At 47.1% G+C, this 25730-nt stretch overlaps 1 protein-coding gene across 1 annotated transcript in view; it reads left to right on the top strand.

The window, feature by feature from the left end:
* GRIK3 (glutamate ionotropic receptor kainate type subunit 3) overlaps positions 1-1821 on the top strand; it is a 124580-nt gene extending 122759 nt beyond the window's left edge. The window contains exon 16 of the mRNA XM_030964669.1: positions 4-1821. Coding sequence (XP_030820529.1) covers positions 4-489 — 486 coding nt within the window. The 3' untranslated portion in view covers positions 490-1821. The remainder of the gene's footprint in view (positions 1-3) is intronic.
* Positions 1822-25730: the final 23909 nt, after the last annotated feature.

The following is a 25730-nucleotide window of genomic DNA, read 5'->3' as shown; positions in this document are numbered from 1 at the left end:
CAGGCCTCGTGGAGCCCAACCACCACCCAGGAGTCTGATGTTTACACACTGCAAACAGGCGGAGGTGAAGCAGAATTGAGCCAACCCCGAGCGGGTGAGGAGGAGCCCCGAGCGTGGCTCCATCAGCACGGCAATAAACAGGAACACTCGGTCAGGTGTGAACACCTGACCCACACCGACACACAGAGCACATTTTTGGAATGGGAGAGGCATCTGGGAAGCCCCAGGATGGGGGAGGCTGTGCTTGCCCCAGAGCAGCTGGCGGTGGCCCTCACCTCGCGGCTGTGCTGGCCGCAGCCCCCCGGAGCGGGACAGCCACGTGGCAGCGTGGTGGCACAAGGTGACACAAGTTCCTCAGCAGATCCAGGGCAGCTGACTGGGAAGGGGAAGGTGAGCCTGAAATGTACCCAAGCTCTGGGCCAGGGAGGGCACAGCGTGGCATGCACAGGACCTCCTGCACCTCCGAGTGACAGCACCCACACTCTCTGAGCCAAGCTCCAGCCCAGGGTGACACCGTGATCTCCAGGTCCTCAGCTCTGTCTCTGCTCTTCCTGCAAAGCTCAGTTTCTCCTGCAGAGAAGCATGGGAAGCAACCATGTCCACAGGCTCCAGCAGCAGCAGGAGGAGAGCTGCTTCCAAGAGCCAAAAGTACCAATTTCCATGAAATTCAGCAGTGCTGAACTGCAGCTCAGCACTGGGAGGGACTGTGGGCCTGGTTTAGGACTAAGTGCTCTCCATGGCATCAAGGACCTGAAAGATGAATCTCAGCCAGAGCTGACCTGGGAGAAGCAGAGCCAAGCCTGGGATCCCTCCTGCTCTGACCACAAACTGCCACCCCTCAGGCAGCCTCTCCATGGGATTTAAGCAAACACACACTAAAATGTTTTTAGGAAATCTTCCGTGAATTGTCTTCTTATTTTCAGGTTGCTTAGCCCAGAAGGTTGGTCCTGCAGATGAATTTAGGCAGAATTACCAAAGACCTCTCTGCTGACCTAAGGTAACACTCAAGTTACTTCCCTCAGCTCCATCCCTGCCACGGGACCCGCAGGCAGCCAGTGGGATTCGTTCACAAAATTAAACAAATGGAAATTCCTCTGCTCACCATAACCCAGGATGTCACACATGTGATGCAAAGGTGCTTAAAAGCTCTGGTTTAACCACTGGTGGTGGAGGAAACAGCAACACCCTTCCCCTGCAGGGGTAAGAGGGACAGAGACCCTGCAGGACCCCACCTGTGTGGAGGGCAGGGATGGAGCAGTGCCCAAGCCCTGGGCCATGGGTCAGAGGGTGCTCAGGCCACCACAGCCCTCCTGAGCTGCACAGCCATTCTGGAAAGTTTATCCTTGCCCAAAGGAACAAACCTGACTGATTTTGGATTTTTCCCCCACCTCTTCCTCTCCATGCTCAGTTGAGAAGGTTGAGCAGAATTAGCAGATTAGCTCAAGGGGGAAGAGCTGCTCCCCCACCCCACCATGGAACACAGTTTGTCCTTATTTTGCTTTTTCCATGATGTAAAGAAACAACAGTGACCCCAAGCAAAACCAGGTGATTTGTCATAGTTTGACTGAAGTAAAGATATGCAAAGAATTTACATTCATTTTCACCTTTTCACAAAAACCATGAAAAATTAGGGATGAAAGTTGCCAATGCAATGGGCATCAGATTCTCACTAGTTTGCTGCACAAATACCTTGAGCAGAGGACAAACTGAAGTGTGGGGCAGCTTCCCAAAGCTAATGACATGCTTTCTGTATTCCTTTGCAAATCCTTAGGCTTGTCAGAGTAGTAGATTTTATGTTTTCCTTGCAGGTTTCTAAGCTCTGAAAAAAAAAAGCAGAGATGCAAACAAAGCCTGAAACTGGCTTTAAATATCCGGAGAGTAAAATACCACAGAAATCAGCATTCGTTTTGCTTGGCAGATTTAAAAAAAAAATAAATAAATATTGCTAATACCACAAACCCCATTTATTTATTGACACCAGCCTGATTTGATTTTACTCACAAATGTAACAGGTGAGCATCTGGAATTACTGGTGTACAAACACTTTTCCTTCCATCCCTACGCCCCTAAATCAGCCACGAACTGCAGCCAAATTCCCGCATCTACACCATGGCTTTGTGTTGATCACTTGGAACGCTGGACATCCAACAACGGAATGTTCTGAATGTTCTGAATGTTCTGCAGCACCCAAAAAACGCAGAGGAGCTGCTGGGACCCCAGCCTGGTGCAGAGCCTTGCCCCTGGCCCCGCTCACTGTGACCTGAGGGGACGTGCAGGATGTCAGCCCCAGCCTTTCTGCGGGACCGGGGGCAGCTCAGCCAGGAGAGCTCCCGGAGCCTCCCCGTGTGCTCCAAAGCCATCTGTGGTCATGCCAGAGGAGGAGCAGCCAGCCCAGGGCCTCACAGCCACGTCCTTGGAGGTTCGGGAAGGGACAGAGCCGATGACAAAGCCTCAAAGCCCTCTGTGAGCACGTCCATGACCTGGCTGGGACTGGCGACAGCTCAGTCTGAAATCATCTGACTTCCAATGCTGTTCCTTCCTTCACTTGGGCAGAGGGACTGGAAAACTGAGCAGGAAATACAGAAAAAGCAGGTTTGGGTTATTAAACTGTATCCAAACTGTTGTCACCTTGGCTCACCATCCCCTTAGCACTTGCTTTTTCCCTCCAGCTCTCCTGTGAGACAGAGCAGGGACAGCCAGCAGCTTCCCCGGGGTGGAATTTCTGTTTGGAGTCAACCAACAGCACGTGTCAGGTCTGGTGTGGAGGGGACAGACCCACAGAGAGATGGAATATGCAAAGGGGAGCCAGATCTGGGCGCCCACTGCTCCACCTGGGTGCCAGCACAGAGGCTCCCCAGGAAGGTGACAGCAAAGGGACATCGTGGGTCCTGGTGGCTTCACCCAGTGCTCACCCCAGTGACTGTGGGGTGCAACAGCCCCCAGAGTGCTTGGGGCTGGCAGGGCAGGGGCATTTCCAGGCATTGGCATCATGAGCCCTCTGCTCTGTACCTTACTTTGACATGTTTCTCAAAAAAAAAAAAAAAAGAAAATAAAAATTAAAAAAAAAAATAAACAGAAAAGAGTGGGAAAAAGGAAAAAATATTCTCCGTGACATTCAGGGGATTTTCCTTTGTGGACATGCAGAATTTCTATGAATATAGTTTTTTGTAAACATTTTGTAACAATTTTGGTTTCATAGTAACTGTGTTACTTGCTGATCATTCTAGGCTGATGTAAATACAATTTCCAAAAAAAAAAAAAAAAAAAAGAAAAAATTCTGATTATTTTCCTTTTTAAGACACTGTGATATATCAAAGTGCACAGTTTGCTGTATGAAGTAATATGGTTTTAAATTTTAAATAAATAATTTCTAGAAAATAATGAAGTTTATGCCTGTTTATACTCAACATCTCCCTTCCTTCTTGCTTAGATTCTGTCCCAGACTCCCACTGTTTAACAACATCCCAACTTTATCAGCCATAAAGCCAGTGATGATAAAACCAGTTCCCAGCTGGACCCAACACCTGGGAAATGCTTCTGGTGCTGCTCACCAAGGGGGTTGTGGCACCTTTGGTCTCAGGAGAAGAAGGGAAGGTCCCAGTTTTGGCCAGAGGGAGGGGAGAGACAATGAGGCTCAGTCTCCCTGCCCTCACAGCTTGATATCAGACAGGTAATTAAACCTGGATATTCCATTAAGAGCCATCCACAGGAGCTCTCTCTGCCGTGGTTTGCCTGGAGGCTGCCTCAGCTTTCCATCACAGAGAGGTGCAGGAGCCCCAACAAGGCCTCCAGGTTCATAAAGGCTCTGTTTGCCTCTTCCCTCCCGTGTAAGTCAAAAATCTTATTAGCCCCATAAAAGCTGAGAGCACCCTAAAGGCCAGTGTTTATTAGTCTAAATCTTTATGGCTCTGCTTTGTTATATCCAGGCAGGGAGGAAACATCTGTGGTTCCTGGGGTGGGAGCAGTGAGTGCAGTTGGAGCTGTGCCCTTTCTACAGAGATAAAACAAACCCCAAAAAGTGGAGGCACAGCCCCAGGGGTGGCTCTGGGCTTCAGTGGCGCAGCCCACTCTTCACACTGAGAAATAAAGACAGCTCCTTCCCATTTTTAAAGTATTTTTAAGGGTCACCCTCAAAAATCTTTCACATCTCTATTCGCTTGAGCCCCCAGAAAAGCAAAGCTTTGAGGTTGGTGCTGAGGGGGATCAGCAGAGCCAAGCCCAGCCTCACTTTTATGCTCTGAACTCTGATCAATATGCAAAGAACACAGCAAAAAAAAGAAGAAGGGAAAAAGGTAAAAGCAACGGATGCCTTTGCAAAGCTGCCTCTGCATCACTTAGCATGAGAGACCTTCTCAGGGAATGAAATCCCTTCCCTCGTCTAGAGGGAACGGGAGCTCCCAGCTGCGGGGACAGCAGGGCACAGCAGGGGCAGGAGGGGCTGACCCCGCATGAGAAACCCCCGGCTGCGCCAGGAACACCAGGAATTGTCAACATAAATCGTTATCAGCATTAACGGCAGGCAGCAATTAACCTTGTCAGTCAGCAGCTCACCCTTTAGTGCCTGTGACCCACCGCCTGCAAGCTGCCAATCACCTCCCAATGAATAATGAATGAGACAACAGATTTCACTCATAAAACAGCAGTTCCCTTTCCCTTTAAGCATCAATTAATCCCTCTGGGCAAAATATGGAGAAAATCAGGTAGTGGTGAGAGGTGTCTGCCCACCCTCCCACCACCCAGCCATGCACCTTCAGACATTTTAGATTGTCAGCTCAGTAGAGAATAATTTTTAACCTGGATTTCTTCCAGCAAAATCCCATTTCAAAGCAGTAATTGTACATCTGTGAGCAGGTGTTTTGCTGACCCTGGGTGTCAGTGCTCTGATACATCCCTGTGCCCTCTCACAGGCAGCTGACATGGGCCACCACGACCCCTCTGTGCCCTCTTGCTCTCTGTGAGCACCAACTCCTTCCTTCTCCCCAAACCAAGCCAGACAAAATCTCTGCCACTCAGGCAAGTTAGGATCTGAATGTTTTCAGAGGTAAATTGCACTTTATTTCCTTAATGGAAATTTGGGGATGGAGCAGAGGGGATGATGGCAGCAGGAAATCCATTGTCTCCTCTAGTGCCTGCCAGAGTGGGTTGGGCAGGACAGTCCCTGCTTGGTATAAAAACTGTGTTTGCATCACCATTACAAAGCCCAAACAACCATGGAAATGGGGAGCAGCACCTGCATATAATAACTTTCCATTTAATGACACTCTTGTCTGTCCAGCACCAGGATCTTCCTGGGATTTTCACCAGTGGCATTAGCTTATCCCAGCCCAGCGTACTGAGCATGACAGGTTGATCCCAGCTCATGCCACCTCCATCTCTGGCTCCCCAGATGAGAAATTGAAGTGACCTGCAGCACAACCACGTCAGGAAAATTACTCCACAAACAGCAGAGGTTTGTGTCCAAAAAGGAGACAGACGAGTCCTGGAACTCTATTCCAATAAAGGGAGAGGCCATGGGGCATTCCCCTGGGATCTCTCAAATTTTTGGAGGTCACAGCCTCCTTTTTATCCCAATTTCCTGGCCACATTTCCCTTCTCTCTTTCCCCATTTTTGAGGTACTTGAGAGGTTCAGACTCCCTGATATGTCTGATACCAAAGACTTCCCTCTTAATGTACAACTCTCCTTTTTAAGTTTTCATTCTTACAGAATTTAGGAGTTTTTCTTCCCCATTATTTCTTTCATCTCTCGATGTCTAATTTCATTTCTCAGCAAACCTAAAGTTTATTTGTAAAATCAAATATCTTTTTCCACTCATCAATCAGTGGAATCCTTGCCACTGTTTCTTTTATCTCCCAGTGCTGGTTTTATCTACCAGCAGACCCAGAGCTGGTTTGGAAAGACAAATCTGCTGTTCCTCTCAGGACTGTGCTGGGAACATCCCAGGGATGCAGCTGCACTGGGGGACAGGGATAAGGACAGGGACAGGGACAGGGACAGGCTCTCTGTGGGCTCTGCACACCCCAGGACTGCTCCTCTGCCAGAGCTGGACAGCACCAGCAGCTGCACACACATGGCCCTGGCTTTCCTTGGGAACCCCAGACATTAAAAACACTAAAAGTGAGTGATCCTGCCCCAAACCACGAGCTGCCTTCCTGTCCCAGCCCCAAGAGCTGCTGGTGGGGAGATGGGGCAGGGCAGAGCTGCAGGGATGGGGCAGGAGCAGAGCAGGAGCAGCTCAGCCTCAGGGACATTTCAGAGCTGAGAGCTCTGAGCAATCTGCAGGGGCAGACAAGGTGCTGACACCTTTTATTTTAAGTAGTATCGATGGTGCTATTTAGCACACTCTGAGCACGCTGAAAGCATCAGCTTAGTAAACAAGAACTCTTTTGGCAGCGCCGAGGTGACATATGGGCTCTGGATATAATGTGCCTTGAAATGGTTGTCGTAAATTAGCAAAGTGATGTGACACAGGTAACACCTCGGAGCCTGCTCGGGCTCAGGGGAGGAGCAGGGCTGAAGAGGTTTCTTTTCATGGGCTTGAAAGGGAGGCAGGAGGAAGCAGAGCACAGCCGCCAGCAGAAGGGAAAAGGGCACCATTAGAGGAGGGAAGGGGGCACACAGCAGAGAGCAGGGCTGGAGAATCACTGCAGAAAACACAAAAACCTGCTGCAGGAAGATTTCAGGCACAGACCATTCCTGTCTCTCAGGCTTTTTACCCTTCAGCACTAGTTGTCTGATTTTCATCACCCTCCCCTGCTGCCCAGAATCTCTCTCCCTGTTCTCCATGCACGCTGTGTGCTCCCATAATGGCTTTTTTTCCATTAATGTGTTTATCTTGCTCCCTGTGCTTTGTTGGATGCACCATTTGCTGCTTCTTTATGGCAAAGTGTCTGCAGCACCTCGGGAGCCAGTTTGGCTGGGGGAAGTTGAGGCTGGTGCTGACACTGTGTCACTGAAGGGTCGTGAACCATGGAATTTGGCACCATTTTTACAATTCCCAGTAAAAATGAGGAAAGCACAAGGAAATGTAATTCCCAGCCCCCCAGGGCCTACAGCCCACACCCTGGGGAGGGGGACCTGCCTGGCAGCACTCACCTGTCCCCTCTCAGGACCTGAAACAGGCAAGCCCTGAGCCAGGAAAAAGCCAAATGCTTTCATTTGAACAAAGGGGAAAAGTTTCCACTTGGAGGTGATGTGGAAAGGGAATGAGATTTACTCCAAGTATTTCAGGAATACTGCTCTCCCTTTCTGCGGCCTTGCTAAAACAATTCAGAGAGACATAATTGAAGTGTTTAAGAAGCATCTGTCATTATTAAAACAAAGTTGCTTTGCAATTTTACTATTTCACTGCAGTTTCATTATCTCATGCAAATGAGCTGCTCTTCCCCTCTGTGGCGGGGCTGGAGGGAGAGGAGCCCCAGTGAGGGAATTTATTACCAGTTCTCACTCTTGAGATTATCAATTGCAAATGAAGGAGCATAAATACATCTTCTTTAGCTGCTTATGCCACATTAAGGAATGTGCTCCAAGCTAATGGCTTTGCCACTCTTGTCTCCTCACAGGAGCAGAGCATGGGGACACACACAGCTCCTTTGGCTCACAGCGGCGTTAGAGAGGCTGGAGGAGCAGGGGCTGCTCAGCAGGTTGTGACTACAACACTAATCCCAATCCATCCTGCAGATCATGCAGCTACCATAGGCAATACAAGTGGGATAGTTTGTATTTTAGCAGGAATTCTGGACCCTGATGATCAGCAGCACAACCACCCCTCCAGCCCTGCTCACACTTCAGGCTGTGTCTGTCCATACACACCTGCCTAATTTCCAGTTTCCCTGGCTGAGCCAGTGCTTCCAGGGCACAGAACTCTACCCCCAAACCTCCCTGAAGTTGTCCCTGGATGGAGAGAGCCCCCCAAGCCATGGAGCAAGTCTGTGGGGAGCTCCTGGAGCAGAAAGAGGCCCTGCTTCCCTCCTGGCTGGGCATCCAGTGGCAAGGCTGGCAGAGTCCAGCAGCTTCTCAGACCCCCGAGCCCCAGGGATCATCACCCAGCCTGGGCTGAGCAGCCCTGGGGGAGCTGGAACAAAGAGGAATGGCTGCTGCAGGCTTTGCCCCATACAAGAGCACCATCACCCATGGATCCTTCACCAGGTGCAGCACAGCTCAGCCACCATCAACACTCACACCTACAAACCACGACCTGGCATTGCCCAGCCTCCCCCTGGAGAACCAGGTGGGGAACTGTGGGAATCCATAAAATCAGAGGGTTTTGGGAAAGCTGCAAAAGGCAGGCCTCAAAGACAGCAGAACTGTGATTGGAGCTGAGCAATCAGATTGGTCAGCAGAAAAATTATTTAGAAAGTAGAGAAGTAAGGACAAATAGAACAATGGTCTGTGTATTAACGCTTGTCTAGAATAACTCCCCAAGCTGCAGAAAAGTTTATCTAGTGAGATATTAGGAAGTTCTAAGCTTAATAATGGAGCTCTGTGCGTTGTGTTTTAAGGCTCACAAGCAGGTATTGTATTTGAAATAAGCAAGCATTGTTTAACCAAAGGTACCTGTGCTTATAGTGGTTGGATGGAACTACTGTCGATGTGATTTTGCTTTGTGTGATTGGTCAAAAAACTTTTAAAGTGAGTTGTGACATTGAATTCTTGGTCTGCTGTCTGGGATGTGAGCTGCTGGCATCTTCCCATTGTCATCACCATGTAGTGAGACTGATGCTGGAAAATAAAACAGCTCAAGGCGCCTTCCCCAACAGTCCCACCCTGCTTGTGATTTGCACAGAGCCCCTGGCCAGCGACAGGGAACAGCCTCTAGGTGCTCCACAAGCCATTGCAGGTGCTCCTGTCGCTGTCCCCACAGCTCTGGCAGGGGCTGACTCCAGCAATCCCCACAGAACACCAGCAAAGGGACAATTACTGAGTGCCCTGGCACAGAGTGCAGCAGAACTCTGTCACCAGTGTCACCAGTGTGGGTTTGGCCAGGCTGCCACTGCCCAGGGCCCGCTGGCACTAAGGGATGCCAGGCTGTCCTTGTATCAAATCAAGACAACCCCCATGGCAGGGAGGAAATTATGAGGAGGACTCCATTGATATCAGACGGCTAATTAATTACTTTATTATACTGTATTTTTCTATACTATATTATACTATATTACGATAATGTCACAGACATCTTTTATAGAAAATCCTTTCCTTAGGATATTTTCCTCCTGAGAAGCTGAGAGGCCTCAGGAACAAAATGTAAGCAATGGTTATCTGCTGCTGTGGAATGCAACAGGTGCATCTGTGATTGGTCTCATGTTGGTTGTTTCTAATTAATGGCCAATCACAGTGAGCTGGCTCGGACAGAGAGCCTGAGCCACAAACCTTTGTTATCATTCTTTCCTATTCTATTCTTAGCCAGCCTTCTGATGAAATCCTTTCTTCTATTCTTTTAGTATAGTTTTAATGTAATATATATCATAAAATAATAAATCAAGCCTTCTGAAACATGGAGTCAGATCCTCATCTCTTCCCCCATCCTAAGACCCCTGTGAATGCCGTCACACTATATTACACTATTATTATTATCTTATACTATATTACACAATATTACATTACCTCTAAACTGAATCTGGCAAGCACTCAACTCTGCTCACACTGCCCAGAATCTTGTGACTGTCACCCAACAGTCCTGACACACACACACACACCTGGCCCTGATAGGCCAAGGAACCAAAACACCATCACTGTGGGTAAAAAATCTCCATGTTGTATTCTACTTTGGCACGAACACAGGCACAGCAAATGAGATAAGAATATTCTTGGGAAGAATTGTGCCTTGCTTTTCTCTGTGAAGAGAAATGTGGGGCTACACACTTGGCCCTGACAGGCCAAGGAACCAAAACACAATCACTGTGGGTGAACAATCTCCATATTGCATTCTAGTTTGGCACAAACACAGGCACAGCAAATGATAAGAATTGTGTTTTCTTTCTCTGAGGTTCAGAGAATGTGAAACCCAGAAATGTTCTTGGGATGCATTGTGCCTTGCTTTGCTCTGTGAAGAGAAATGTGGTGACGGTCCTTGTCCCCAACATGGCTGTGGGGTCCCCCCATGTGGTCTCCACCAGTGCTGCAATTGCATTTTTTTCAGAGCGTTTCCATCAGAGAGAAATGTGGCTGATCCTGTGCAATCCAAAGCTGGCAGCCTGCACTCAGCCATCCATCAGGAGTGGGTAATTGATGCTATCAAGGGCCAGTTTATTCCAATCCAGCATTCACTACATCCCCCTCCCCTGCCAGAGGGGGAGAAAACCTTATTATCTGCACAAACCCCTAATTCCAACAAATTCGATTACCCAGGCAAATGGAAATAACACAAACAAAACCGTCTGAGGTTCTGAGGGCTCAATCACCACTTTGTGGGCTCAGTTATTTATTTCCAACAGGATTTACAGCACACGGTGGTCTGGGTTAGGGGCTGTTTGGACAGAGCAGCCTTTGGCACCTGCTCACCCAAACAAAAGCCCTAATTATCCTAAAGCCTGTGCTCCAAATGCTCCTCAGAGGACCTGTCCCTTCCAGACCGGCTGCTTGAGGCTTTTCCTCTCACTCTCATCTCCTCCAGCTCAGCTGCAAAGACAGGGCTGTTCTGCAGGTCTGAGTGCACCAGCTGGGACCTACAGAACAATTAAAATTATTATAAACCTTAAATACAAGATTTGGAAACCCTTTGGGTTTATTCTTATTCCTTTGAGGTTTTTTTCCCAGGAGGTGCTGATCACTAGAAAGGCCCTGTAAACAATCCTGAATGTTTCCTACCACGGCGTGATTGAGGTGGATGCTGCAGAACAGTCTCAGAAAATAAAGCTGGAATTTTATTCCCATAAAAATAAAATAAAATAAAGCTGGAATGTTTATTCTCCTGAAAGTTGAGGTCTGATGAGACAGTCTGGACCAGCTCACAGATGGACACAGGCCAGGTGACTTCTGTAGACAAGGACAAGAACCGAAATTTCAATTTTCACACCCAAGCAAGCAGTCAGGGCACTCCTATGAATTGAGCTCCCGAGCAAGGATGATGGATGAAGTAAACAACAGAGCTGTGTGGAAAGGGCAATGTTCTTGCTTGGGGAGGAATCACTTTCATTACGAACCCTCCAAAGAAAATTTAAAAACAATCTCAAATTGTTTAGATTTTCTCCAAATGTAGTAGTGAGAGAAGTGCCACTTTCCCTGGCAGGGCTGTGGGGACCCACAGCTCAGTCTCTCCATGCAATCTCCTACCCTAAAAAGACACAAATCCCACAGAAAACTGTGGAACAGCATCCTGCCAGCCAGCCAGGGCTCAGCACACTGCCTCTGCCCTCTGGCTGTCCCTGCACTCACAGTTCCACCTCCCCAGGCTCTCTGTCTGTGCTCCTGCAATCCCAGCCATCAATCCCAGCCCTCCCAGCCTTTAAGCAGGATCATCTGGAAATGCCCAGTTTATGTTCCACACTGGGATGTGCACAAAACCCCTCCTGGGCCAGTGGCTGTGCTCTAATGAGCCCATCAATAAACCAGAGCAGCTGCTCTGAAAGAATTCAGCTGTTCCAAGATGGAAAAGTTCATTAAGTTTATTGCATGAAATGCTGGACAGGGTTTAGACAGAGGATCACTGCCAGACTATATAAACTCCCAAAGACATGCCAAATGAAGGAAGTGGAGGCAGGACAGGGAGTTTCAAACCATCATTGCCCCCAGAGGGAAGGGAATATCCATTTACCTCCAGTTGTTACCAAGAAGCAACAAGTTTGATGAGATTTGTGGAGCCAGTGCTGCTGTTCTTTGGCTGGGTTAGAAGAATGGGGCTTTGAGGGGAGAAGGGCTGGAGTAAAGACTTCTTAAAAGGTCACCTGTGTGGGTAAAGGGACCTCAAGAGCAGCCTCACACAGACCACGGCTCTGAAAGTGTTCAGAGAAAAATTTAGAAGCTGGAGTTAATTTGCCATAGAAATGAAAATACACAAAGTAAAGCAGGAGTAGAAAACCAACATACAGTTACCTCATACCACGGGGATATCAATTAATTACTGACTGCTTTGGGAACTGGGAAGTTTGAAATGTGATGATTTAACAAGCCACACAAAAAGCTTAAATGTTCTCAAGGCGTCGATGAGGGAAGGTTCTACTTCATCTGCTCATAAACATGAGAAACCATACAGAGGATTAATTAGCAGCAATTAGGAATTAATGAGTTCCTCTGCTAATGCTTCAGGAAAGGAATATGTGCATTTAAAGGATCTCGGCCCATAGCTGGGCTGGAGTGGAACAGCCCAAACCACTGTCCCAGGGATAATTCCCATGATCTGCATCAATGCCTCAGTCCTTCAGGAGCCCAGTGAAGCAGGAGACACGCTGAGAGATGCTCAATTAAATAAAAAACAAGTGGAAAACTCAGTGGGGAAAGTTGATGCACATTCCAAGCTTGGAGACAGAGCCCAGCATGGGGCTGACCCAGCAGTGGGGAGCAGCCAGACACCCCAAAGTGGATCTGGGCTGGAGCAGGAGCCCAGCAAGCCCTGGACTGATTTATGGCCTTTTTGAGCCAGGTCTCATAAGCTTTTGGAGATCTATATCACACTTAAGATAGCTTAGCTACTTTAGAAGGCATAAAATAAGCAGGATGGTTTCTGTGGTAGTCTGAGTCTTTTGGAAACAAAAAAGTTTCAATAAAAGGCAAAATAACAAAACTCTTTGCAGAGAAAAACTGAGCTAGGTGCAAAAGGTTTTTGCTCCTGGTAAAACATCTCACAAAAGCAATTAGTTTTTTTGTTCTCTTCTTTTTCTAGTAAATTGCTTAGGCAAGACTTCTTAACTTCTGTCCAATTAGTGATCCTTAAGTTTGAGGTGAAATCCTCCACATCCTATGAGGTGTCTTTTCACCAAATTGAGGAGAGAAACTTCTGGGCTTTTTTCCTTTTTAAGGAGACAAAGAATAGTTCTGTCACTCCATCAACAGAGGACACATTCCTACAATGGACAGTGTTTGTGACACCTCCTGTCCCCCAAAATGGATCTGGGCTGGAGCAGGAGCCCAGCATGCACAGGACAGTGTCTGTCACATCTCCTGACCCTAAAATGGATCTGGGCTGGATCAGGAGCTCAGGATGAGCTGGACAGTGTCTGTGACACCTCCTGCCTCACTGAGGCACAGCTGGCAATTCCTAGACCCAACCTGCTCCCTGAAATTGGGCATCCCAGGGAATAGGGAGCAGGGGGGCAAGAGAGCACTTGGGATGAGGAAGAGGAGGAGCAAGAGGATAAAAAGGACGAGAATGAACAGGAGATTGCTCCACTGAGGCACTCATCCCTCTGCAGGAGCAGAGAAGCAGGAGGAGCTGCAGGGATCCAAGCAGCTGCAGGGAGGTACCTGAGCACACAACTCAGCTGCCCCAGCAGCTGCTCAGTGATGGCATAAAGGCAGGAAAAAAGGAAAAAAAAAACTTAAATCACCTCAAAGAAGTCCTATTTTTAGGAAAAGCTGAGAATTCACCCTTGGAGCTGCCTGCCTGGCAATGCTGGTGGCTGGGCAGACCACTGGGTGTTCCAGCTCCAGAACAGCCCTTCCTGCACTGGCAGCTCCAGCATCACTGCAGGAAGGATCTGGGCATTTTCAGCAACTACTTTTTATAACTAGCAAGATTCATCCATGGGGCAAAGATTCCCATCAAAAGTAATAAATAAAAATCAAGCCTACATCTTATCAAAAAAGCCTTTTCTTTCAGCTCTGGGCCTGTAAATTCCCACAAAGCCAAGAAAAGAGAGAGCAATTTTTAAATGCTGCTCTGGCAATAAAATCCTGATCTCTCACAAATGGAATTCGGAACACACAACATGGGGCTATACATTATCCTGCCCAAAAACTCCCTCAGGGGAAATGAGGTTATCAAAATTTGGAGAACCTAATGCAAAAGCTGATCCTTCTCCAGTGCAAATGAACACCAGGGCAGGTATTGGAATGGTATTTTCCTCTGCTGAAAGGAGGTTGGTTGGAATTTGAACTTGCTGAAATAGCCCCATCGCCTCTGATTTTTCATTCCTGCTGCAGGTGCTCCCCAGCACTCAGCATTTATTTATGGAAAGGTTCTTTCCATGCCGTGCTGCCCTTCCCATTACAATACAAATTACTGCAGAGTTCACGGGCAGGGTTCACAGAAACACTCGAGTTAAATTCGAAAATAATTTATAATACTGCAGGGGATTGGGAAGGATAATCCAAAACCTGGAGACTTGCAAATGAAATTCCTTCTCAAGGAGGATGTGATTTCAGGGAGGGCAAGTGGCAGCATGGGGATGCCCTGGGTCCATCCATGGAGGATCAGCTGGCACTGCATGGGCAGGATGCTCTGAGGAGCCACAGCCAGCCCAGACAACCCTGCAAAGTGACTGATGGCTGACCCAGGACAGAGACTAGGCAGAGCTAAAGAATAAAGTAGGGATTTATTAAAATCCTCAATGGATGCACCTTGGGCAGTAAAAGAGCCCAGGCAGGGCTACACCCAAGGTGAACCAAAATGGTCCCAAAAATGGACAACTGGTCACGGGGTCTCTCACTTTTATCATTTCTGGTCCATTGCATATTGGAGTTCATTGTCCAATTACAGCTTTAGTTATGAAGTTCCATCCCTCTTGTTTTTCTCTCTTCAGCCCACGTTGTTTGTGCTCTTGGGCCTGAGATTTGGATCATTTGTCCTTGGTACCCAGCTGGAGCAGGAATTGTTTTGTCTCCCTACGCTGCGAAGAAAGTTCACCATTCCCTAATATGAAGCTCAGACCCACACACTAAAGCAGCATAAAATCTGAAAAATATAAAAGGTAAAACTTAAGGCATCATGACAATTTAATAAATTTTAGAATTAGAATAGAGAGTTATGCTTCTTCTGCAGGTTTTTATCTGTTTTCCCACTGGAGGCTGACCTTGTTCTGACCAGAATCTCTCCAGAGGACGTCCAAGCCCTGTCATGTCCCATCACTCCTGCCTCTGCTCATGCAGGAGCTGACCCTCCTCATTTCCACATCTCCAGTGGCTGCCAGGAGCACATCAGGACTGTCCTTATCCAGCTGCAGTTTCAGTTAGGGTCTGTTTTGCTTCTCCCTGCTCAGATGCCTGCTGGAAATGCCATGTTCCTCTCGGGGTGCCACAGCAGACTGACACAGCGCTGGAGTGTTTATTCTCATCAGCTGAGACAAGATTTCACCACATTCAGCAGCAGGAAACTCGGAAAAATACAACTGAATGAGCACAACCCGAGCTGTAATTCGAGAAGGAGATTTCACCTCACTACCCAGCCGGGTGCACCCAGGGTTTCACTGTCAGGGCTGCTGGATTTGTGCTAAATCACTCAGAACCTCCCTGAGCTCTGCCTCGTGCAAAGGGAAAGACCCAGCCATCAATCAGAGGGGCTTATTCTCAGATAATTGTCATGGAAATCATCAGTTATAAGACGCTCAAAGGATTTTTCTTTTTCCACTAAAAAAACGCTGAGGAGAAAATTTGAGAATGCTGAAAACACTAGAAAAATGAGAAAGAATTGAAAATACTTATCAAAGGAAATTATTCAATCCTTCTGTTCTGCAGCAAAACGAGACCCAAGAATTGTCTGATATGACATTTCTAGACTGAAGCATTATCAGGATGTTTCCCAGGCTCAAAGACTGATTTCAGCATTAAGCCTGTCTGGATTTAATCAGAAAAAAACTGAGAGTCTCCCATAAACATGTTCCTATAAGCAAAGGGGTTCAGTAACTCCTCCACCCCCAGGAATGACTTATCTTGTAGATTGGCTTGTCAACAGTTTGTAACTCAAACAAAAACCTGCAGAGTATTTCCCTTCCCTTCCCCAGAAGCTCATGAAAGAGATTTTATAGACATACTAAATATCTGCTTTAAATTATTATGAAGTGCAGTAAAGCACCATAAAACCATCAGTCACCAGTGGGAAATGAATGAAATTAAAGCTGGTTACGATTTACAGTCCCAGTTCCTGTCCAGCTGTTTAGGGTTTGTTGTATCCCTAAATAAACTGTGGAGGAATGCCAAATTTCAGGTGGAAGAGAAGGAATACCAGTAGCAGCAACAGAAACAGCACAAGGGAGTTCCCGTGACAGGGCTAGGGGGGAAAATGTAGATGAAGGAGAATTTTAAGGATCCTGGTTAAAATCCAGTCCATTCCTAAACCTTTCTTGAATTCATTTTAGCCAGGAAACATACACAGAATTTTTTAGAAGCCCCATGAAAACACTCATTTCAGAGGAAATTAATAGCAAATTACATTTGTCAGGTTTTTACTTCTTCTTGTTCACAATTAGTGAGGCCTCATGTTAGCCCTAAAATGGAATGATTTCTTCTGAGCTCTCATGAGATATGTGAAACTTTTGGAATATCAATCCAATTCCTGCCTTCCTGAGACTTTAAATTAATCACACTGATTACAGCTTTATTTACTCACCAAGGCCTGCTTAGTCCCTCCTTTGTTGCTGTAAAAAGCTTGTTACTCTCTTTAATTGAGCTGCTTTAGTAAACCACAAGCATTCACACTAATTATTTTCCTTGATGAGAGTGGAGTTCCTAATTACTAAAGCTCCCCGAAATCTGTCATCTGACAAGGAACATTACAGTGGCACGTGGGACAGTTCTGGGGTAGGAGACACAGAGCAGATGGTGGAGAAGGGAATGAGGAGCCAGCCCAGAGCTACATGGAACCAGGAACAAGAACTCCACCAAACCCTGCATGTTCAGAATACACAAATGTGAATGTTAATGTATTTATAGTCTTCAAATGAAAGATTAATTTGATAAAATGTTTCATGTACATCAAAATTATTTAATCGTTCACGTTGCTTTGTTGGAGACATTTGCCTTTTAAATTTAAATGTAGAGTAAAAACTTTTTCAATTAACATTTTTTATTTCAATTTATTCATTTTTTATAGGTACTTTTGAGCTAATTTATCTCGATCCAATTCTAATGTAGCATTTAAAGAAAAATCAGAAACATTTGTTTTAACTAGCAGAAAGTAAAGTGACATTTGGTCAAAAAGTCTGGGTTGTCATTTGGGCTAGAAAGAAGTGGTTTCAGTGGAACATTCCAAGTGGATACACACAGTTTTTAAGTTCAACCAGTAAAACAGAAACACTTATTTGCATGGAAATAATTGCATTAAAAACAGATTTGACAGGAATCTCTTTCCTGTAGGACATTCTACAGCCCAAGAAGGAGATAGGGCAGACAGAAGGACATCAGGAAGAATCCTGGGCATGGAATCCTTCATCAGTCTGGAGGCACAAAAAGATTCCCCAGTTGCTTGCAAATCAAGACTGGTAACAACTAAATCCAGGGAGCAGAGGGAAGGTGCACTGGGGCCTGAAGTGACAGTGACATAGGCAGGGCAAGAGTCGGGAGCTCTGGGAGCTCCTGGATTTCTCATCCAGGTACAGACTCAGCCCAGCCTTGTTTAACTCAGAACAGGCAAGCTCGAGTTTGCAGCGACTCCGAGGTACTGTCAGGAGCTGTAAATACATTGTACTTGCTTGTTCACATTATTGGTGCGTTTATTCTTCTCCCTGGCAGTTACACGGGTTTTGGGTCAGTCAGAGTGCTGTAAGCGCTTGGTGAATGGGATAAAACAGCCTCTGTGCTAGTCACATGCATAAAATACCAATATCTCATCTTTAGCTGAACACATTAGCCGGGTCTCTAGCAGAATGGATCTGCTAACCAGATTAGATGCCATTTGAAATCTCTGGAGAGCACTCCTAAATACATTATGGGATTTGCATAACAACAGCCAGTTTAAGTAGCACACAGAAGGAACAGATGATGATCCACAAAACAAATCTGCATGTCTGAAAACTCCCTGCTCGCTGGCATTCATCCTGCACAGCATCACCCTCGGTGTGTGCTCCTCCTGCACGAAGCCATCTCACATGCCAGCAAGCCAACAGCATCCTCTGACTTCATGTCAGTGGTGCAACAATAATCTGAAATAATGTCTCTTCCGGATTAATCAGCAGGGCTGGGAGCCCACACCTCCTCTGCTCAACCCAGGCTGACACCACGAGAGTGTGCAGGGTTTGGTGGTGGACAAGGAGGTGGGACCCATCAGCATGGCACACTGCCCTGTGTTGATGGAGAGGGCAGGGGTGCGGGCAGCAGAACAGCACAGCTGATGGGTGACACTGAAGGGCTTTTGAAGGATCCTAGGGCAGTTGAGATGATCAGTGTTAAAAATGGGTTAGAAACTGTTGTTAAATAGTTAATAGATCGTTAAGCATGTACTGCTAGTTTGGTTATTATATTGTAAAAGGGGTTAAAAGGGGAGTTATAGGAAATAAGGCATCCACGTACCATAACACACCTCAGTAAAGTGCACCATGAGCCAGCCTGGACAGAACTGTAATGGCCAATCAAGACCTTAAACCTTCATGCAAATGGAGGATACAAACAGAAACCAATCCAGAGGGACAAAAACCAGCATAAAAAGGAGCATCTGACCCAGGGAAGCTGTGCTGCTCCCCTGGAACATCGGGGCCATCGCTGCTGAGCAGCCCCAGCGCCGGCGCTGCTCCATCCTCGACAGGAACGCTCCTGCTCGGCCCAGGCCCCTGCTTTGGGCCTTTCTTTTATTATAATAAATGCTGAAATCACTGTAGTACCAGGGGTGTGCTCTCATTTTTATCAATCAGACTCTGGAGGAACTCATCATGCCCCGTGCAAGAGATGCAGAGATGTGTCAGGTCCGTTCTGCATCTTTCAGTGTTGAATAAGAGACTTATGGAAGGTTCATTTTGTTGGTCCGGATAACACTGTGATTCCCACCAGTCACTTAAATAAACTCTATGTTGGTTCTGGAGGCCTGAGCATTGTGCCGTGGTGCAGAAGGTCCCGAGCCAGCAGCAGGTCCCAGCAGAGGTGGGACAGGCACAGCTGGAAAATGCATGGGGAAACAAGGCTCAGGCATGAGACAGTGCCAAGGGGCCCAAAGCAGCAGCACCAGTATGCCAGGCTGAGAATGAGCAAAATTTGAACAGAAAAGTGGCCCAGATTTTATGTGACTGTCACTCAGTTCCATAAACACTACAATTATCTCCTCATCCTAAGGTACAGCCTTCTTTTCGAGGATAATCCTACTAGAAAAGACAGTTTCACTGTGACAAATGACCATTTGCATGCAATTACACATCTGCCCCTTTCCAGATGTGGCTGGAAAATTATACATTCAGCTCAGGGACACAGCTGGGTGCCATCTCCAGCCCCACTTCCTCCGGAGCTGTGAAGAGTGAGGCTTTGATAACTCGGCACATCCCACAAAGAGGCTCAGGTCGTGCCTGCAGCCGGGAACATTTAAATGAGACGACTCCTGTTTCACACACGGCTGCCTAAGTGGAGCGTTGCTATTTTGGGTAGACCCAGAGGAGTCCCTGGTGTATTGAGAGCTTTAAGAGGACTGTGGTGACGGGCAGTTCTAACGAAGCCTCAGCTGCAGAGCTCTTTACACAGATGTTTCACCAGCACAGAGAGCTGCAGGCTCCACATCAGGACCTTCTGATGGATCCAGGCCCAATTATCTGCCAAATGTTCTTCAGCTTTCCTCTGACCAGCGCTAATGGACCCACTTACAGCTACACATAAAAATTGGTCAGCGTTAAATTGGAAAAAATACTTCTGGCTGCATTCATGGCTGGGGGCAGGGCTGGGCTGGAATAGCAGAGGGACAAAAGGAGCAGCAGGACTCGGATTGGCAGAGCATAAAGGAATGAGATGTGAGAACACTGCAAAAGCCACACTTGAAGTGACTATCAAACCGTGTTTACCAGGAAAACTGTGCAAGGGCTCCGGAACGCCCTTCCCCAACAAGCACCCACGCAGCGCTGCAGGCGAACAAAGCAGAGACACAAAACAGATGGAGAAATCAGCAATGAAAGGCAACGTTTCCATCTCCCCTCCCAGCCTGAGTGAGCACGTACAGGGACACGGTGCTTTGTGCCAAACAGCCCAAACTGAAGCTAGTGCTCTCTGTGGTTATTCTAACACTGCCTGGGGCTAGAACAGCGAGCAGAGGTGTGGGATGACGTGGGATGCATTCACAGCCCTCTGCATGAATGTTCCTGCTGGCAGCTCAGATCTCATGCTCACAGGTATCTGCACTCATGTCCAGGGCTGGCATGGAAAACACCACATCCACCCACACATCGGGGTTGAGAGGAATAGTGGATTTGTCTTTCCAAACCAGCTGTGGGTCTGCTGGTAGGTAAAACCAGCACTGGGAGATAAAAGAAACAATGGGAAGGATTCCACTGATTGGTGAATGGAAAAAGATATTTGATTTTACAAATAAACTTTAGGTTTGCTGAGAAATGAAATTAGACATTGAAAGATTAATGAAACAATGGAGAAGAAAAATCCCTAAATTCCATAAGAATTAAAAATTAAAAGGGAAGGTTGTACATTAGAGGGGAATCTCTGGGATCCAGTGTTCTGGGAAGTCTCAACCTCTCAAATACCTCAGAAATGGGAAAAGAGAGAAGGGAAATGCAGCTGGGAAATTGGGATAAAAAGGAGGCTACATCCTCCAAAAATTTGAGAGATCCCAGGGGAATGCCCCATTCCCCTTTATTGGAATAAAGCCAGAAAGGACTCCTCTGTCTCCTTTTTGGACATAAACCTCTGATGTTTGTGGATTAATTTTCCTAACACAGTCCAGAGTGCAGGCCCCTGGCTGAGGGTTTGTTTTCCTTTCTCGGAATTTTTTGCTTGGGATCTTCTTTGTGTGTTGAATTTTCTGGGTCCCCAGGACAAAGGAGGAATTGATGAATCTGACTCCATGTTCTTAGAAGGCTAATTTATTATTTTATGTTATTATATTATATTAAAGAATACTATACTAAAACTATACTAAAGAATAGAGAAAGGATACAGACAGAAGGCTTAACAAGAATGATAATAATGAAAACTCGTGGCTCTCTCTTCCAGAGTCATGACATAGCTGGCTGTGATTGGTCATTAAGTCAAAACAATTCACATGAAACCAATCAAACAATGACGAATTGGTAAACAATCTCCAGACCACATTCCAAAGCAGCAAAACACAGGAGAAGCAATCAGATAATTATTGTTTTCATTTTTCTGTGAGGCTTCTCAGCTTCCCAGGAGAAGAAATCCTGGCAAAGGGGTTTTTCAGAAAATATGACAGCGACATTTGTGAATATTTTGTTCAGTTCTGATTTTACTTGAACTGGTTCACTGTTTTCTGTTCCACCTCTGTTTCTCCCCTCACCTGTGCATGGGGGCTCTGCCCATTCCCTTTCTGGTGCTGCACTCCTTTGCATCCAACCCTTTGCTCTTGCACAGTGTTCTGAAGTTTCAGATTTCCCTGTTTGCCTCCTCATTCACATGACTGGAACAGTTCCACGACAGTATGTCAAACTCCACAAAATCATCAGGATTTTGTGCACGTTGTTCCTCTAGTGCCGGGCCCAAAGGGGCTGAGTCTGTAGCAGCCCCTGCAGGAGCTGTAGTGGTGAGGAAAGAGGCTGCTAAAGAGAAAGTGCTTGTTCTGACCAGTGCTTTAGACAACTGCCTCCTGCCAAATAATCCCACGTTGTTTTCCTGAAGTGCTTTTAAAACTGAAATAGCATTGAGTTAGAAAGCTCACAAATGGTATTTGAGACGTAAAGGGATGGAAATTAGCAGCTGATATGAATTTCCTGTGAGCAGTTCACAGAATCAGGTTTGACAGAAGTTTTAATTCATAAGTGTGTTCATGAACATTTCAGCTGCCAGGTCATGTCACAGCAGAGAAATAGGAATGCAGCAGGGTTTGAAACGAGCCAAATTCTGTTCAGGAGTCGGGGCAAGTGCAATAAGCAGCCAGAGCTGAGTGAATAATGAATCATTTACTCGGGAACTGTCAGTTCACTTTCTTCTCCAAATTGTCCTGCCTTCCTCCAGTTTGTTCCTTACCAGAATAATGTGTGTGATGAAGTATCAGCTGTAATTCACTGGAGAGCAGTCCCCTGACATCACAAACAGCTGCAGTTGGGTCCAGAGGCCATGAGATCCATCATGTCTCTGGCTGAATGAGCACAACCTCGTGGCCCTTTGTTTCAAGCCCAGGAGTTGTCTCTGCTCTGGGTGGGAGGAGGATCTCACTCACTGGACCCCTCATCACATCTCTGGAGCCCAAACCCCAGTGGGCAGGAGGAGCAGAGGAACCCAATGAGCCACCTCCTCAAAAAGCCAATTCACCACCAGTCTCCCCTTCAGGAATCACAGAATCCCAGAATCACCCAGGTCAGAAAACACCTCCAGGATCATCGTGTCCAAGCTGTGCCCCATGCCCACCTTGTCACTCAGACCAAGCACTGAGTGCCATGTCCAGTCATTCCTTGGTCACCTCCGGGGATGGGAACTCCAGACCTGCTGGGCAGCCATTCCAATGCCTGACCTCTGTTGCAAGAGGACACGAAATGAATGACACACACACTGAGATTTTTAAGGTAAAAAGAGGAAAGTTTTTTGGGGTTTTTTGACTTGGATATATATATAATTTTAAAAGTGACCCTGGATTGCAGGATGAAATTGTTACTTTTTTAGTTACACTGGTTAAACTAACAGTTTATCAATTTTTTCCTCCTCTACAAAGGAATGTAAAACACTCATTATTTACATGAAAAGTGCGTGAGAACTCTATCACAAAAATGTAAACATTAGAAGGCTTAGAAGAACTTAGAAGAACAGGGTGACAGGCCTCCCTTTCTGTGAGGAAATGCTGGTGCTCCCAGTGGAAGTCATCCACCAGCACCAGCCTTGGTCCAGCACTCAGCCACAGCTCGGAGCCCAGAGGAGCTGAGCCATGGCAGCTGACCTGCACTAACAGCAAAAGCTTCCTCCCAGCACTGCTGCTCTACCTGAGGTGCTCACTGATCTGATCACTTTATTAGCATCTCCGGGTGCCCTACGAGTGCAATGTAGAATTCCATCCCATGTATTTATAGCTGGCTAATCACAGCTTAATTACCAAGGCTCAGCAGGCTCCTGTAGGAACACCGAGGCTGAGGCAGTTCCACCAGGAAACTTTTTATGAGATAAGCAGAAGCATCGAATTATTCAAGATGTGTGAGAAAAAACCTATTTAGTCTTAATTGGGACTATTACCTTTTTCCTTCATTTGCATGTGGCATGAATATTAAAACCATGATAAAAAGAAACCCCTGGCACTGGCTAAGTGCTGCCCAAAGACATGGGCTGTGGGGAGGAGGGGACAGTGCCAGGCTGAGGGAGGGCAGAGGGGCAGCCTGGCCTCACTGCAGCTGCCAGCAGCCTCAGGGCATCACTGCCAGGCAGGTAAAAGGAAAAACTCATGAGAGCAAAAAATCCAGGGAGAAGCAGCAGCACTCACAACATGTTGGGGATGTCGATGGGACCAGAAGGTCTCTAGTGGAGGAACTGGTGTCGTGGAAGAGGGTTAGAACAAGATGGACTTTAAGGTCTCTTCCAATCCAAACCAATGATTCTCTCCTGTGCATACTCTGTGCCAGATGGAGCTCCATGAGCCCCAGCAGCTCACACAGAAAGGGACAGATGCCTTGAGCATCTCCTTGAGCTGCAGCCCTGCCTGGTGCCTGCCCCGTGCACCAGTGACAGGCTCATCCCCTGGAATTCAGCTCCCTGCGCAGCCCCAGTAACCCATCCTGGGTTAGCAGCCCTGGCTGTTGGGGTGGAGAGGAGCAGGAGCCACTCCCAGCCCTCACCTGTGAGCAGAGCTGGGCTGCTTCCCCATCACTCCTCAGCCAGGAACCCCTTCCCCACAGAACCAGGCAGCTCCTGCACTTGCAAGAACTTGGCTGACATTCAGCAGATATTAAGTTCTGTTAAGCCAAACATCAAGCTGTATTGACCCAGAGTTAAATATTGACAGAGGTGATGCCTGCACGATCCCACTGGCTGCGGCAGGACTTCAGGGAAAACTCTTTATCAGCTTCTGGGAGCCCTCAGATGCTGGAGTTTGTACATGTGATTGGACTGAGCAATGCCTGCCTGACCTTCAAGGAGCGGTGCAGAGCAGGATTTCCTAATTCCTTCTGACTTTCAAGCAAAGAACTCTGCAATATTATTTTCTTCTTGCTGGTAGTGATTACTGTTGCTGCTGGAAACACAGCTGGGTTACTCCAGAATCCCCAACCCAGACCTCAGGCCTTTCCAGGAAAGGGGGGAAATACCAGTGTTTTCCAAATATATTCTAGAAAGAGCTTCTCCAGCAGATGATTGCATGCAATGACATGGAAACAAACAATTTAAACAGTTTAAAAAGCCTCATTTATAAGCCTCAGTGATGTTTCTAAAAACATGTCTTACAAAAAGAGAAGCGGAGAGGACACATGTGAAACACGGCCGCAGGTTGTCCAGAAAAGTTATGGACGTCAGTCCCCTTGGGCATCCCTGTTCCCCATGCCTGTTCCAGGCCAGCTTGGAGGGGCTTGGAACAGCCTGGTCCTGTGGAAAGTGTCCCTGCATGTGGCATCTGTGATTCTGCTAAATTTACTCCCATGAACCCATGAACATATCACAGAGTGGCTTGGGTTGGAAGACACCTTAGAGCCTGTCTTGTTCCATCCCTAGGGCAGGGACACCTTCCACTGTCCCAGGCTGCTCCAAGCCCTGTCCAGCCTGGCCTTGGGCACTTCCAGGGATCCAGGGGCAGCCACAGCTCTGTTGCTCTGTTCTTTTGAGTTCTTCTCAGCCTTCTGATGTTTACATTCTTGTAACGAACTTTCTCACGGATTTTATGTAAATAATTAATTGTCTTGCATTCTTTTCTGGAGGAGGAGAAATTTGATGGGCTGTTGGTTTGTCCAGTGTCATTGGAGAGGTGGCGCTGTCACCCTCCAATCCACTGTCACTTTTGGAAATCTATAAATGTTGGAGTCAAAAATTAAACTGCCCTCTTTTTTACCTTGGAGATTCCAGTGTCCACATCTTTCTATTTTGTGTCCTAGAGTGACACAGCTCCTCTGGGCACCCTGTGCCAGGGCCTCCCCACCCTCACAGGGAACAATTCCTTCCCAATATCCCATCCAGCCCTGCCCTCTGGCCATGTGAAGCCATTTCCCCTGTTCTGTCACAGCCTCTGTCAGCTCCCCCAGGGCCAGGTGGGTCTCGTGGGGCTCTGGGCTGCACACCAGCCCACCCCACTGCCCCCCACCCCTGCCATAACTCACTGCTACTAAAGAATCAGAACAGAGCTATTTACAGCGGCCATTAAATAAGACAATATTTCAGCATTGATTTTGTGTCCTTCTCACTAGTGCACACAGCTTTTGATAACTCAAACCTTATGGATTTTTCTATAAACAAAAAATTATCCCCTGCAGCAGGTGGGAGCATTGGCTGGTTACAGCAGGGACAGGCCCTGGCCCTGGGGCAGCACAGACACAACTCCTGCACTTGTGGCTTCTCTGGCTGGGAATGAACAAGGAGCCAGAAAAGGATGGTTGAGAATCAGCAATGATCTGGTGTGACCTCGGCCAACCTTTCAGCTGCCCATGAAACACTCTTTGTTTACTTTATTTATTTCTATTAATTTTTTTTACAAGAGAATGTAGTGACAAGACAAGGGGGAATGGCTTTATACTGACAGAGGGCAGGGTTAGATGGGATATTAGGAATAAATTCCTCCCTGCGAGGGTGGGGAGGCCCTGGCAC

The sequence above is a fragment of the Camarhynchus parvulus genome, chromosome 23 (assembly GCF_901933205.1).
Source record: "Camarhynchus parvulus chromosome 23, STF_HiC, whole genome shotgun sequence".
NCBI lineage: Eukaryota > Metazoa > Chordata > Aves > Passeriformes > Thraupidae > Camarhynchus > Camarhynchus parvulus.
Note: the sequence above shows the minus strand (reverse complement) of the source record. Positions and strands in the feature narration are given on the sequence as shown.